This window comes from Salvelinus namaycush, chromosome 12 (assembly GCF_016432855.1).
Source record: "Salvelinus namaycush isolate Seneca chromosome 12, SaNama_1.0, whole genome shotgun sequence".
NCBI lineage: Eukaryota > Metazoa > Chordata > Actinopteri > Salmoniformes > Salmonidae > Salvelinus > Salvelinus namaycush.
Window position 1 is genome coordinate 33,997,123 of NC_052318.1, and position 14,190 is coordinate 34,011,312.

Below are 14,190 nucleotides of genomic sequence, written 5' to 3' on the forward strand. Positions count from 1 at the left end.
CATGGAATCATGTAGTAACCAAAAAAGTGTTAAACAAATCCAAATATATTTGAGATTCTTCAAAGTAGCCACCCTTTGCCTTGATAACAGCTTTGCACACTCTTGGCATTCTCTCAACCAGCTTCATGAGGTAGTCACCTGGAATGGATTTCAATTAACAGGTGTGCCTTGTTAAGTTAATTTGTGGAATGTCTTTCATTCTTAATGTGTTTGAGCCAATCAGTTGTGTTTTGACAAGGTAGGGGTGGTATACAGAAGATAGCCCTATTTGGTAAAAGACCAAGTGCATATTATGGCAATAACAGCTCAAATAAGCAAAGAGTAGCGACAGACCATCATTACTTTAAGACATGAAGGTCAATCAATCCGGGAAAAGTCAAGAACTTTGAACGTTTCTTCAAGTGCAGTCGCAAAAACCATCAAGCGCTATGATGAAACTGGCTCTCATGAGGACCGCCACAGGAAAGGAAGACCCAGAGTTACCTCTACTGTAGAGGATATATTCATTAGAGTTACCAGCCTCAGAAATTGCAGCCCAAATAAATGCTTCACAGAGTTCAAGTAACAGACACATCTAAACATCAACTGTTCAGAGGAGACTGCGTGAATCAGGTCTTCACTACTAAAGGACACCAATAAGAAGAAGACTTACTTGGGCCAAGAAACACGAGCAAAGGACATTAGACCGGTGGAAATCTGTCCTTTTGTCTGTAGTCCAAAAATGTTCTGTAGTCCAAAACCAAAAATTTGAGATTTTTGGTTCCAACTGCCATGTCTTTGTGAGAGCAAGAGTAGGTGAACGGATCTCCACATGTGTGGTTCCCACTGTGAACCATGGAGGAGGAGGTGTGATGTGTGGGGGTTCTTTTCTGGTGACACTCAGTGATTTATTTAGAATTCAAGGCACACTTAACCTGCATGGCTACCACAGCTTTCTGCAGCGATACGCCATCCTATCTGGTTTGCGCTTAGTCCCACTATCATTTGTTTTTCAACAGGACAATGACCCAACACACCTCCAGGCTGTGTAAGGGTTATTTTACCAAGAAGGAGAGTGATGGAGTGGTGCATCAGATGACCTGGCCTCCACAATCACCCGACCTCAACCCAATTGAGATGGTTTGGGATGAGTTGGACCACAGAGTGACGGAAAAGCAGCCAACAAGTGCTCAGCATATGTGGGAACTCCTTCAAGACTTTTGGAAAAGCCTTTCAGGTGAAGCTGGTTGAGAGATTGCCAAGAGTGTGCAAAGCTGTCATCAAGGCAAAGGGTGGCTACTTTGAAGAATATAAAATATATTTTGACTTGATTAACACTTTTGTTGGGGGGCTACTACATGATTCCATGTGTTTTTCATAGATTGTCTTCACTATTATTCTACAATGTAGGAAATAGTAAAAATAGAAACTCTTGAATGAGTACGCGTGTCCAAACTTTTGACTGGTACTGTAAATTGTCTTGAAAATATACGTTAAGATGGCTGTCTAGCAATGATCAACAACCAACTTGACAGAGCTCGAAAAAATAATGTGCTAATATTGTACAATCCAGGTGTGCAAAGCTCTTAGAGGCTTATCCAGAAAGACTCACAGCTGTATTCACTGCCAAATATGATTCTATTTGTGAATACGTAAAGTAGTTATTTCTGTATTTAATTTTCAATAAATTTGCACAAATGTATAAAAACCTGTCATTATGGGGTATTGTATGTAGATGAGTTTGGGGGAAAGAAAATCTATTTAATACATTTTAAATTCAGTCTAACACAACAATGTGGAATAAGTCAAGGGGTATGAATACTTTCTGAAGGCACTGTATTTGTATTTTAGGTCTCACTTTATTTGCAGGGAATATTGAGTTTTTTTCTTTGTATATCTCATTTGCTGTTCTATTTGAGATGAGATTAGAAATGAATGTCCCTACTCACTGTTCTCTTATTAAGTTGAAGGGAAATTATTCTTAGTGTTGTCTTCTTTTAACCACTTTGTGAAGGTGTTTGACTGTTCTTTTTTTTGATGAGAGCAGAAATTAGGTTAACTTTGCTCAAACTAATATTTGTTCTTTTTTAACATAAATGTAAGATTTGGTTTAGCTAATTCTTATTTTTGTGCTCTTTTATTTTGTCTGGCAGGGTCATAGCTACATTAGGAATGACTGAGAGAAGCCTCTGTCTTTGCTACACCCCTGCACTGTTGTTGATAGAACATGTACCACACTAGAGGAAACGGCAGCTAAACTTAAAGAAGCCCATTGTGCTGGTCCCATCCCCACTGCCACTTTATGGACACACGTCCAAGTGTACTCTCTGATCGAGTGCCTGATTATGGCAGGATGAGTGTCAGCTGATGATAATGATGGCGAAAAAGCACGATGTTAAGTCACCCACATACAACCTTATTGTGGTGGGTTTGTCAGGGACTGAGAAAGAGAAGGGCCAGTGTGGAGTGGGTAAGTCCTGCCTGTGTAACCGCTTTGTGCGCCCCAGTGCTGATGACTTCTATCTGGACCACACGTCAGTGCTGAGCACCAGTGACTTTGGGGGTAGAGTGGTTAACAATGACCATTTCCTGTTCTGGGGGGAGGTGGGGCGGGTGGTGGAGGAGGGGCCGGAGTGCAGGATGCATGTGGTGGAGCAGACAGAGTTCATTGATGACCAGACGTTCCAGCCACACCGCAGCACTGCCATGCAGCCCTATATCAAGAGGGCGGCCTCCACCAAGCTGGCCTCTGCAGAGAAGCTGATGTACTTCTGCACGGACCAGCTGGGGCTGGAGCAGGACTTTGAGCAGAAGCAGATGCCTGAGGGCAAGATACAGGCTGACGGGTTCGTGCTCTGTATGGACGTCAGTAGGGGGATGAACCGCAACTTTGACGACCAGTTGAAGTTTGTCACAAACCTTTACGGTCATCTGAGCAAAACAAAGAAGCCCATTGTGCTGGTCTTAACCAAGTGTGATGAGGGGGTTGAACGCTACATCAAAGATTCTCACACCTTTGCCATCACTAAAAAGAGTCTTCCAGTAGTGGAGACTTCTGCACGCTCTAACATCAATGTTGACCTAGCCTTCCTTACTTTGGTGCAACTCATTGATAAGAGCAGGGGCAAGCCCAAGATCATTCCTTACTTTGAGGCCCTCAAGCTCCAGAGTCAGCAGATAGCCTTGGCTAAAGACCGATACGAATGGCTAGTCAACCGCATAGTGAAGAACCACAACGAGACCTGGCTTAACACCAGCAGACGCATGCACACTGCTTCAGAGTTCAATGAATACGTCTTTCTGGAGGGTACAGCAAAATGCAAAAAGCTCTTCCAGCAGCTTGTGTACCGTCTGAAACAGGAGCACATTGAGAGACGTCGGAAAATCTATCTGAGCACTCTTCCTCTAGCACTTAGCTCCCTGGTGCCTGACCTGGATGAGATCGACCAGCTGAGCTGGTCTGGGGTTCAGAAGGTCCTGGAGTCTAAGCAGCACTTTGCCCACTGGTTTGTAGTTCTGGAGGACTCTCCATGGGAGGACACGTCTCACATAGACAACATGGAGGATGAGCGCATCCCCTCAGACCTGCTGGAGACGTTACCAGCCGAGGACATTTTCGACGCCCACCTGGAGCACCTGAGGAATGAGTGCAAGCGGGCTGAGATGAGGCAGGAGTTCAAGCACAAGTTGGCCTGTTCTCCCTTTGTCACGCCTGGCAAGCCCTGGGAAGAGGCCCGCAGCTTTATCATGAATGAAGACTTCTACCAATGGTTGGAGGAATCAGAGTACCTGGACCTCTACAACCGCCACCAGAAAGAGATCATCGGCCACGCTAAAGAGGACTTCCAGGAGCTTCTGCTGGAGTACTCCGAGCTTTTTTATGAGCTGGAGGTGGACGCAAAGCCCAGCAAGGAGAAGATGGGGGCCATCCAGGAGGTTTTAGGGGAGGAGCAGCGGTTCAAAGCCCTGCAGAAGCTTCCAGCTGAGAGAGATGCTCTGGTGTTGAAGCATATTCACTTTGTCTACCACCCAACCAAGGAGACCTGTCCCAGCAGCCCACAGTGTGGAGACTTCAAGATAGAGCAACTCCTGGCCTCACGTTTCCCAACATGCTACCCATTCTTCAACGTGAAGTCTTATTTTGGGGATATTAAAGCGGACCGAATCAACCTTGTGATATTGGGCAAAGACGGACTGGCTAGGGAGTTTGCCAATGAGATCAGAGCTCTCTGTACCAATGACGACCGGTATGTGTTGGATGGGAAGATGTATGAGCTCACCCTACGACCTATCGAGGGCAATGTACGACTTTCTGTTAACTCCTTCCACACTCCCACCTTCACACCCCATGGGTGCCTGTGTTTGTACAACTCAAAAGAGTCCCTAACCTATGTCGTAGAAAGCATTGAAAGGTTGCGGGAGTCAACAATCGGTAGAAGGGACAGCCATATAGCTCAGCTTTTAACATCTCTGCTCTTGGTTACTAAAAGGGGTGTAGGGACCTATGCAGATATTGGGGGAGAAACTGCTTTAGGTCTGATAACACAGGGACAGCAGGTAGCAAGGAGACTGCAGTGTAGCTTCCTCGACCCAGCCTCCCCTGGTGTGGGCTATGGGCACAATGTGAATGAGAGTCAGATCAACCAAGTATTGAGAGGTCTTCTGGACTCTAGAAGGAGCTCATCTTTCAGTAGCAGCTCCCCACCTCTGCCCCCTCAACCTCCAGGTCCCAGAGACTCTCCTCACCAGCCCAGCCCAGAGGCAGACATCCGCATCGTCATGTGCTTGATGTGTGGAGACAACTATGACGTGGAACAGCTCCTCTCTCCCTTCCTACTGCCTCAGCACTGCAGGCCAACATCCAACAGTGGAACCTCGGTGATACTGGAGCAGACAGTGGGACCTCACAAACAGGTGATTGAGCTCTCCCTCCTTTCCTACCATGCCTCCTTCTCCCTGAGGAAGAGCAGATTAGTGCACGGCTACATCGCTGTGTACTCAGCCCGCCGCAAGGCCTCTCTGGAAACCCTGTGTGCCTTCCTATGTGAGGTCCAGGACATCATTCCTGTTCAGCTGCTGGCTGTGGGGGAGAGCCAGGTGGAGCTCACAGAAAGTGAGTCTGCCAGAGAGCAGCTGGTCCAGGGAGAGGAGCTGGCCCAAGAGATAGAGGGCAGGTTCAACAGTGTGGTGTGTGGGTCAGGAGGGGTGGTGGGTGGCCTGCACAGGATGGAGATGTTTCATCCCTTCCTGATGGAGGTGGTGGAGAAACGCAACATCGTGGAGGCCACTCACATGTATGATAACGTGGCTGAGGCCTGCATTAACGAGACTGCCTACTCCCCTCGCTGTAGCTCACCCAGCCCCGGCACCATGTTCCTAGACTCTGACATGGATGACGTGGAGCCCTCCCCACCTTACTACGACGGCACACTCACCTCCCATGGGGGGAGCTTCAACCTGCCTGACCTGGACTCCAGCGATGTCTCTGTCATCTCTGACATCAGCTCCTTTGAGAACAAGCTCAATAGCAAAGCCACGCCCCAGGTGAGACCCAAGCCCTCTGTGACCTTTGACTTCCGGAAGGTGGGCAGAAACCCCTACAACACAGACACCATGGGCCACCGTCGCTCCCTGCCCTCCGCTGTGACATGGGTGCCAGGTGGGGACGGAGGTTACGACCCCTCAGACTATGCAGAGCCCATGGATGCTGTGTCCAAGCCCCGGCCCAGCAACGAGGAGATCATCTACTCTGTGCCCCATGACAGCACGCAGGGCAAGATTATTACCATCCGCAATGCCAATCGGATGCACGCCAACGGGAACGGCTCAGACAGTGAGGCGGACAGCAGCTCCCTGGAGCGCTGCAGGAAGTTCTCGGCGGCGGGGGTGAAGCCACGGCTCTACCGTGACCGCTCTAAACGCCTGGGTAAGTTCAGCAGCTTCCGCACCAGCTTCATTGGCAGCGACGACGAGATGGGGGCTCTGCCAAAAACCAAGGAGGATGAGTTCGGAACCCTGAAAGGAGACATCATCAACGAGGAGGGAGAGGACCCCAAGAAGAGGAACATTCTGAAGAGCCTGCGGCGAACTGCCAAGGTATGTGTTGCTTCAGTTAGTAGTCTCCCCTTAACTCCTAATGCATAAACACTATTCTTTTCAGGCTTGAAAGACTATTCTCTTTCAATTGTAGGTAATTGGCCAGCTTTGATACGATAAACGTGGTTAAGTAACGACAAAATGGTTAATATGATTTTACATGTAATCTCTTTGCTTGTGAAAACTTTTTTGATGGGTAATTGCTTGATTGTTTTACTAAACTTTTCCTCCATGCTAATATGCTATTCATAGAAAGTAAGTTATTCACGTGAAATTCCAAAGTGTGTTGGAATTTTAAGAAGAAAGCAGCCTGTATTTCAGAGTTACTGAGACACTTGAAACGACAGCTGTTGATTCTGATGCTGAATACATAAAGGCAAATCTTGCAGCTGAATAAACATAGTGTTGACATAATGTACAAAAATCTAATGTAGACGTCTGTGGTCATTAACAATGTCAACATTTCTGTGTTTCTCTGCAGAAAACCAGACCAAAGCCTCGGCCCTCTATTCCCAAGCCCCTGGAGAGCAGCTACTTCGGGGTGCCCCTGGTCAACGTGGTGTCCCCAGACAGACCTATCCCACTCTTCATTGACAAGTGTGTCCGCTTTATTGAGACCACAGGTGGGTCACTTATTTCGTTCTCCTCTTCTCCCCTGTGTTTGTTCATCTGTATTTTTGTCTGATTCATTATGTTATTTGACTTGGATGCTGTGCAAAACATACAAAGAATATTATTCATTGATAATAAGTTAATTCTGAGGTAATTCTGTGTTGCTGAAGGATTAAACTGTGTAATGTCTTATTGTTGCACTGTGATTGTTTTTCCTTACAATACTCACATTATGTGGTTGTGTAATTTCAATATGACTTTAAGTCGTTCTGGGTGAGGGCGTTATTTTTCTTCTATTTACATTTAATAAGCCAAGAAGAACTAACTACACTACAGCAAATGTAGCCAATGATCAACTGCTGTACTGCAGCAGTGTCCTGTACTGTACTGCAGCAGTGTCCTGTACTGTACTGCAGCAGTGTCCTCATTGACTTTACTGGAAATGGCTGATGACATAATGCAGATGGTGGTTTCCATCTCTGTCTCTCTGCAGGTCTCAACACAGAGGGGCTCTACAGGGTGAGCGGGAACAAGTGTGAGATGGAGAGTATGCAGAGGCAGTTTGACCAGGGTGAGTTGCTGTACCTAGTCATGTCTGTCTGGTCTAAAACAATGTATCAGACCCATAGAGGGATCGACTGTACTCGCCACACTGTCTGTCCCCAGTACCTGGACTAACCCTGGTTAGTTATGTGGCTAATCAATATATAGACACATGAGCTGCAGAGGAAATGATGACGTAAACTAAATATATTTAGAACAGTGACAAAGTGACTACCTCTGACACACTATCCCTATCCTTTTCTCTTCCCCCCCCCTCTCCTTCTCCTCCCTCTATTTTTCTCCCCCTTCCCTTCTATCCCTCACCTCCCTCTTCTTCTCTCTCTCCTCTTTTTTTTCTTCTTCTACATCTCACTTTCCTTTACGTCTCTTCTTCCCTCTTTATCTCCCTCTCTACCTCTCTCCCCCTCTAGACCATGGGCTGGACCTGGTGGAGAAGGACTTTGCCATCAACACGGTGGCTGGGGCTCTGAAGGCCTTTTTCTCTGAGCTGCCAGAGCCTCTGGTGCCCTGCATCCTGCAAGTGGAGCTGCTCGAGGCCTTCAGTAAGACACGGGACTGGTTGGGGTTAAGGAGTGGTTTTGTGGTTCTGGAGGGTTCAGTAAGACATGGAGCTGGCTGGGGTTAATGAGGGGTTTTTCTGGTTCAGTAAGACATGGAGCTGGCTGGGGTTAGGTATGGGGGTAATGGGGTTCTGGATGGGGGTACTGGGGTTCTGGAGGGTTCAGAAAAACATGGAGCAGGGTGAGATATTCTTGTGATTGTGAAAGTATCAGGTTATTACAGGCTAAGGGTTTGGGGAGGACCTCTCATAGAGGGGTGGGATGAGGATATACAGTTGAAGTCGGAAGTTTACATACACCTTAGCCAAATACATTTAAACTCAGTTTTTCACAATTCCTGACATTTAATCCTAGTAAAAATTCCCTGTCTTAGGTCAGTTAGGATCACCACTTTATTTTAAGAATGTGAAATGTCAGAATAATAGTAGAAAGAATGATTTTATTTCAGCTTTTATTTCTTTCATCACATTCCCAGTGGGTCAGAAGTTTACATACACTCAATTAGTATTTGGTAGCATTGCCTTTAAATTGTTTAACTTGGGTCAAACGTTTCGGGTAGCCTTCCACAGGCTTCCCACAATAAGTTGGGTGAATTTTGGCCCATTCCTCCTGGCAGAGCTGGTGTAACTGAGTCAGGTTTGTAGGCCTCCTTGCTCACACACGCTTTTTCAGTTCTGCCCACAAATTTTCTATAGGAGTGAGGTCAGGGCTTTGTGATGGCCACTCCAATACCTTGACTTTGTTGCCCTTAAGCCATTTTGCCACAACTTTGGAAGTATGCTTGGTGTCATTGTCCATTTGGAAGACCCATTTGCGACCAAGCTTTAACTTCCTGACTGATGTCTTGAGATGTTGCTTCAATATATCCAGATAATTTTCATTTGTCATGATGCCATCTATTTTGTGAAGTTCACCAGTCCCTCCTGCACAACATGATGCTGCCACCCCCGTGCTTCACGGTTGGGATGGTGTTCTTCGGCTTGCAAGCATCTCCCTTTTTCCTCCAAACATAACGATGGTCATTATGGCCAAACAGTTCTATTTTTTGTTACATCAGACCAGAGGACATTTCTCCAAAAAGTACGAACTTTGTCCCCATGTGCAGTTGCAAACCGAAGTCTGGCTTTTTTATGGCGGGTTTGGAGCAGTGGCTTCTTCCTTGCTGAGCGGCCTTTCAGGTTATGTCGCTATAGGACTCGTTTTACTGTGGATATAGATACTTTTGTACCTGTTTCCTCCAGCATCTTCACAATGTCCTTTGCTGTTGTTCTGGAATTGATTTGCACTTTTCGCACCACAGTATGTTCATCTCTAGGAGACAGAACGCGTCTCTTTGCTGAGCAGTATGACGGCTGCGTAGTCCCATGGTGTTTATACTTGCATACTATTTTTTGTACAGATGAACGTGGTACCTTCAGGCATTTGGAAATTGCTCCCAAGGATGAACCAGACTTGTGGAGGTCTGCAATTTTTTTTCTGAGGTCTTGGCTGATTTCTTTTGATTTTCCCATGATGTCAAGCAAAGAGGCACTGAGTTTGAAGGTAGGCCTTGAAATACGTACACAGGTATACCTCCAACTGACTCAAATTATGTCAATTAGCCTATCAGAAGCTTCTAAAGCCATTACATCATTTTATGGAATTTTCCAAGATGTTTAAGTCAACTTAGTGTATGTAAACTTCTGACCCACTGAAATTGTAATACAGTGAAATAATCTGCCTGTAAACAATTGTTGGAAAGATTACTTGTGTCATGCACAAAGTAGATGTCCTAACCAACGTGCCAAAACTATAGTTTGTTAACAAGAAATTTGTGGAGTGGTTGAAAAACGAGTTTTAATGACTCCAACCTAAGTGTATGTAAACTTCCGACTTCAACTGTCTGTTTTTTGTTCTCGAGAAAGCTGTACACAATATACTAATATGTATGTAGGTATGTACACTACATGACCAAAAGTATGTGGACACCTGCTTGTTGAACATCTCATTAAAAATCATGGGCATTAATATGGAGTTGGTCCCTCTTTGCTGCTGTAACAGCCTCCACTCTTCTGGGAAGGCTTCCCACTAGATGTTGGAACATTGCTGCGGGGACATGCTTCCATTCAGCCACGAGCATTACTGTGGTCGGACACTGATGTTGGGCGATCAGGCCTGGCTCACAGTCTGCGTTCCAATTCATCCCAAAGGTGTTCGATGGGGTTGATATCAGGGCTCTGTGCAGACCAGTCAAGTTGTTCCACACCGATCTCGACAAACCAGAATGTCATTGTATTTCCCTTCAGTAGAACTATGGGGCTTATCCTGAACCATGATAAACAGCCCCAGACCATTATTCTTCCTCCACCAAAGTGTACAGTTGGCACTATATATTGGGGCAGGAAGCGTTCCCCTGGCATCCGCCAAACCCAGATTAGTCGGTCGGACTGTCAGATGGCGAAGCATGATTCATCACTCCAGAGAACGCATTTCTACTGCTCCGGAGTCTAATGGCGTCGAGCTTTATACCACTCCAGCCGACACTTGGCATTGTGTGATCTTAGGCTTGTGTGCTGCTGCTCGGCCATGGAAACCCATTTCATGATGCTCCCGACGAACCGTTCTTGTGCAGACGTTGCTTCCAGGGGCAGTTTGGAACTCGGTAGTGAGTGTTGCAACCGAGGACAGATGATTTTTACATGCTAGGTGCTTCAGCACTCTGCGGTCCCATTCTGTGAGCTTGTGTGGCCTACCATTTCGCGGCTAAACAGTTGCTGCTCCTACACATATCCACTTCACAATAACAGCACTTACAGTTGACCGGGGCAGCTCTAGCAGGGCAGAAATTTGACGAACTGACTTGTTGTAAATGACATATGACGGTGCTAAGTCACTGAGCTCTTCAGTAAGGCTATTCTACTGCCAAACGTTTGTCTATGGAGACTGCATGGCTGTGTGGCTGAAATAGCTGAATCCAATCATTTGAAGGGATGGCCACATACTCTCGTGTATATATAGTGTATGTATGTAGTGCTGCATATGGAGTAACAGATGGAGTAACAGTGTTGATAACATATGAGTCATAGTGTTGACCCCTTCCCTCCTGTGCGTGTGTGTGTGTGTGTGTGCGCACGCGCGCAGAGCTCAACGACAGGGAACAGAGGCTGTACACCATGAAGGATGTACTGAGGAGGTTCCCCAGGGAGAACTATGACGTCTTCAGATTTGTCATGAGCCACTTACACAAGTGAGTGCAGATCAGACTGGCTAACTGTTCCATTCTATGACCTTGGCCCTGACTGCATTGTGACTGAAACCATTTGCATGTTTTGTAACATGTATCATCAAGTAGCTCTTACACCTGTGTAATAATGTTATTACACTAGTAGCTGTTGTCATGCTGTTGTTGATGGAGGTGTATTGTGTTGTCTCTCCCAGGGTGAGCCAGCTGAGCAGACAGAACCTGATGACCAGTGAGAATCTGTCCATCTGTTTCTGGCCCACTCTGATGCGGCCAGACTTCACCACCATGGACGCCCTGACGGCCACTCGGACCTACCAGACAATCATCGAGACCTTCATCCACCAGTGTGCTTTCTTCTTCTACAACCAGCCCCTCCTGGACTCCCCCACTGGCCTGGCTGGCTTCCCTGCCTCCCCCACCACCACCCTCACCGGGGGCTCTGCCAATTCCTGCTACCACTCCTCCCCTCCCTCCACCGCCACGCACTTCAGCCCTCTGCAGCAGTCGCCCCCCACCACCCCCCAGTCTCCCCTGCAGTCCCTCCTGACCCCCCTCCACCATACCCCCACTGAGCAAGAGACACTGTGAGAGACACTGAGAAGGGAACAGATGGTGCACCCCTGATCTGATGCTGCTGCACACCTGATCTGATGATGCTGGACCTTAGTCACTTACACACACACAAAAACATACATACTGACAGTACATTGTTCGGTCGTTGATAATAACATGTAAACAGAGAGAGGAGACGAGGAGTGTTTGACAAATAAACTTGCCACTTGTGAACAGCATCCTGCTGCCCCGCCCCTGTCACCTGTGTGCCAATGCAGATCACCATGCTGACCCGTCCACTCCACCCCCTATAGCCCCTGATAACCTGACTCTACGACTCACTCACAGGAGGGCTGGGGGCAGAACAGAGTGGGTGTCATTGTTACAGTAAGCATCTCTCTGCCAACCAACCGTTCTTACCCTAACAATACACTACGATTTAAAAAAAGTCCAAGCCTCCATGTCAAGCTGGAAGATATGATTTGTGCCCATCACCATGTTTTTATTTGTGTATAATATTTTTTAAATGTTCTGTTTGTTAATGAAAGTAGCCACTGGATGTATGGACTGTGCCTCTCTCAGGGCTGTAGTTGGTAACGTACACACAGCAGTGAGGGGAGCCTCCCTGTCTGCCTGTAGGGCCCCTGCTAGGGGGTTGGGGTGGGGACATCCAGGGATGCACTTTAATGGTCAGAATGTTGTAGGGGTTTTGTTTTTAAAAGGGGGTTGTTAGGTCAGAATGTTTTAGTGTGTTGAGTTCACAGCTCAAGGAACCATACCCATTGCCTCTCTGAAGGGTCCTTCGCAGATCAAAACGTTGTTTACATCCAAACCCTTGTTTTTGTATCCTCATACTTATCTGAAGCACTTTTAAATTATAGTGTTAAGTTCCATGAAATGCAACCTTGATCAATTGACTAGTTTGTTTTAATGGCCGGGTGGGTGTGGCAGTAGTAAAGCGACTCGTTAACACGATCCTGTTATTATAGAAGTGTTAAGTGATTCAGGACTCACTTTATAACCCCATGGAAAACCCAACCATAATATCGGTTTCATATTCCTCTTAGCCATGTTATAAATAGTTCTGAGCATGCAGGTTTGAATAGCCTGGAGTTTCCCCTCTTCTAGGACTGCTGTTGCTTTACTGATGTTTTGACTAAGGAAGTCACCTGGTTTGAGTGGTAGTGTTTAGGAAAGTGAGTTTGAGCCAGGGTCAGTTAATCAGACCCTTTAGGATCCAGGAGAGGAATGCTCTTGGTTGAGATGTCAGATCCACTCCATAAGTTAGGGGTTGATGATTAAATTGGCCACATTGAAGATTGATTATGGGAATGATTGACAGTAACATCAGACAGTAGCATGACAAGGGTGAGGTTAGTCATACTGGGGGTGGAAGGTAGCCTAGTGGTTAGAGCGTTGGACTAGTAACCGAAAGGTTGCAAGATCGAATCCCAGAGCTGACAAGGTAAAAATCTGTCGTTCTGCCCATGAACAAGGCAGTTAACCCACTGTTCCTAGGCTGTCATTGAAAATAAGAATTTGTTTTTAACTGACTTGCCTAGTTAAATAAAGGTAAAACAAAAAAAATACCAGGCCAGGCCTCTACATGTACTGTGTCTGTTCCACTGTGCTATCTGGTGGCCATGGAAACCACTGCCCTATTGCAAAATGATAGGTTGCTGGATATGTTGCTGTGGGTATCTAGCCAATTGAGCTCTTTGTACTCATCTAATATTAACGACCTTAAAATGAGGCAAGGTGTGCATACAGAATACACTGCCACTGCAATTAACTACAGTATAGTAATAACAGTATAGTATATCCTATAGAGATGGAGCACGTGTGTTTGGACTCATGCTCAGGAATGGCAAGAGTAACTACTGTAGCTCCAGTATACTATGGGGTTTATGTTGGTGTTTAACTGTCCTCTCTCTTGTAGAAAACAAACATGCAGTCAATGTAAAGTAGTTGAATGAATACTCCTACTATATTCTGGATTCTTCTATCAGATAAATGTTGCCCCATAAGAGTGCCACAGGCATCTTCTGGGGATGACGGAGGATTGGCCAGGAGGCATGGCTGTACTCGATGTCAGCCATCTTGTGGGGATGACGGAGGATTGGCCAGGAGGCATGGCTGTACTCGATGTCAGCCATCTTGTGGGGATGACGGAGGATTGGCCAGGAGGCATGGCTGTACTCGATGTCAGCCATCTTGTGGGGATGACGGAGGATTGGCCAGGAGGCATGGCTGTACTCGATGTCAGCCATCTTGGATGTTGCTCATGCTGCCAGTTCAGAACAGATCAGTCAAAGCTATTGGTTGTATTGAGGGTCAAATAATTAATACTTGGGATCACTCACTGGTACTTATCTTTGGGGTTTTCCTGCTGTGGGAGCCAGTTATCTCTGATGGACTAATGCTGCAGTTACTCCTCACCCAGTCCAGGGCAGTGCAGTACAGTATTACCACACGCACAAAAGATCAGATGGGAGATTGGTAGGAGAACAAACTGTCCCAGTAGAATGTGACTTTGGCTCAGAGAACCTACGTGGCTGCATCACTTCATTTTTGACACAACTCTGACAGATCTGCTGGGAAATG

At 46.5% G+C, this 14,190-nt stretch overlaps 1 protein-coding gene across 1 annotated transcript; it reads left to right on the plus strand.

Moving 5' to 3' along the window:
- The first annotated feature begins 2,232 nt into the window (after positions 1-2,232).
- Positions 2,233-13,043, plus strand: LOC120056546 (rho GTPase-activating protein 35-like). Its single transcript, XM_039004729.1, has 6 exons — positions 2,233-6,075; positions 6,557-6,698; positions 7,181-7,258; positions 7,662-7,793; positions 10,932-11,037; positions 11,229-13,043. The coding sequence occupies exons 1-6, from the start codon at positions 2,347-2,349 to the stop codon at positions 11,620-11,622; spliced, it is 4,581 nt and encodes a 1,526-aa protein (XP_038860657.1). The 5' UTR covers positions 2,233-2,346; the 3' UTR covers positions 11,623-13,043.
- The last annotated feature ends 1,147 nt before the right edge of the window (positions 13,044-14,190 follow it).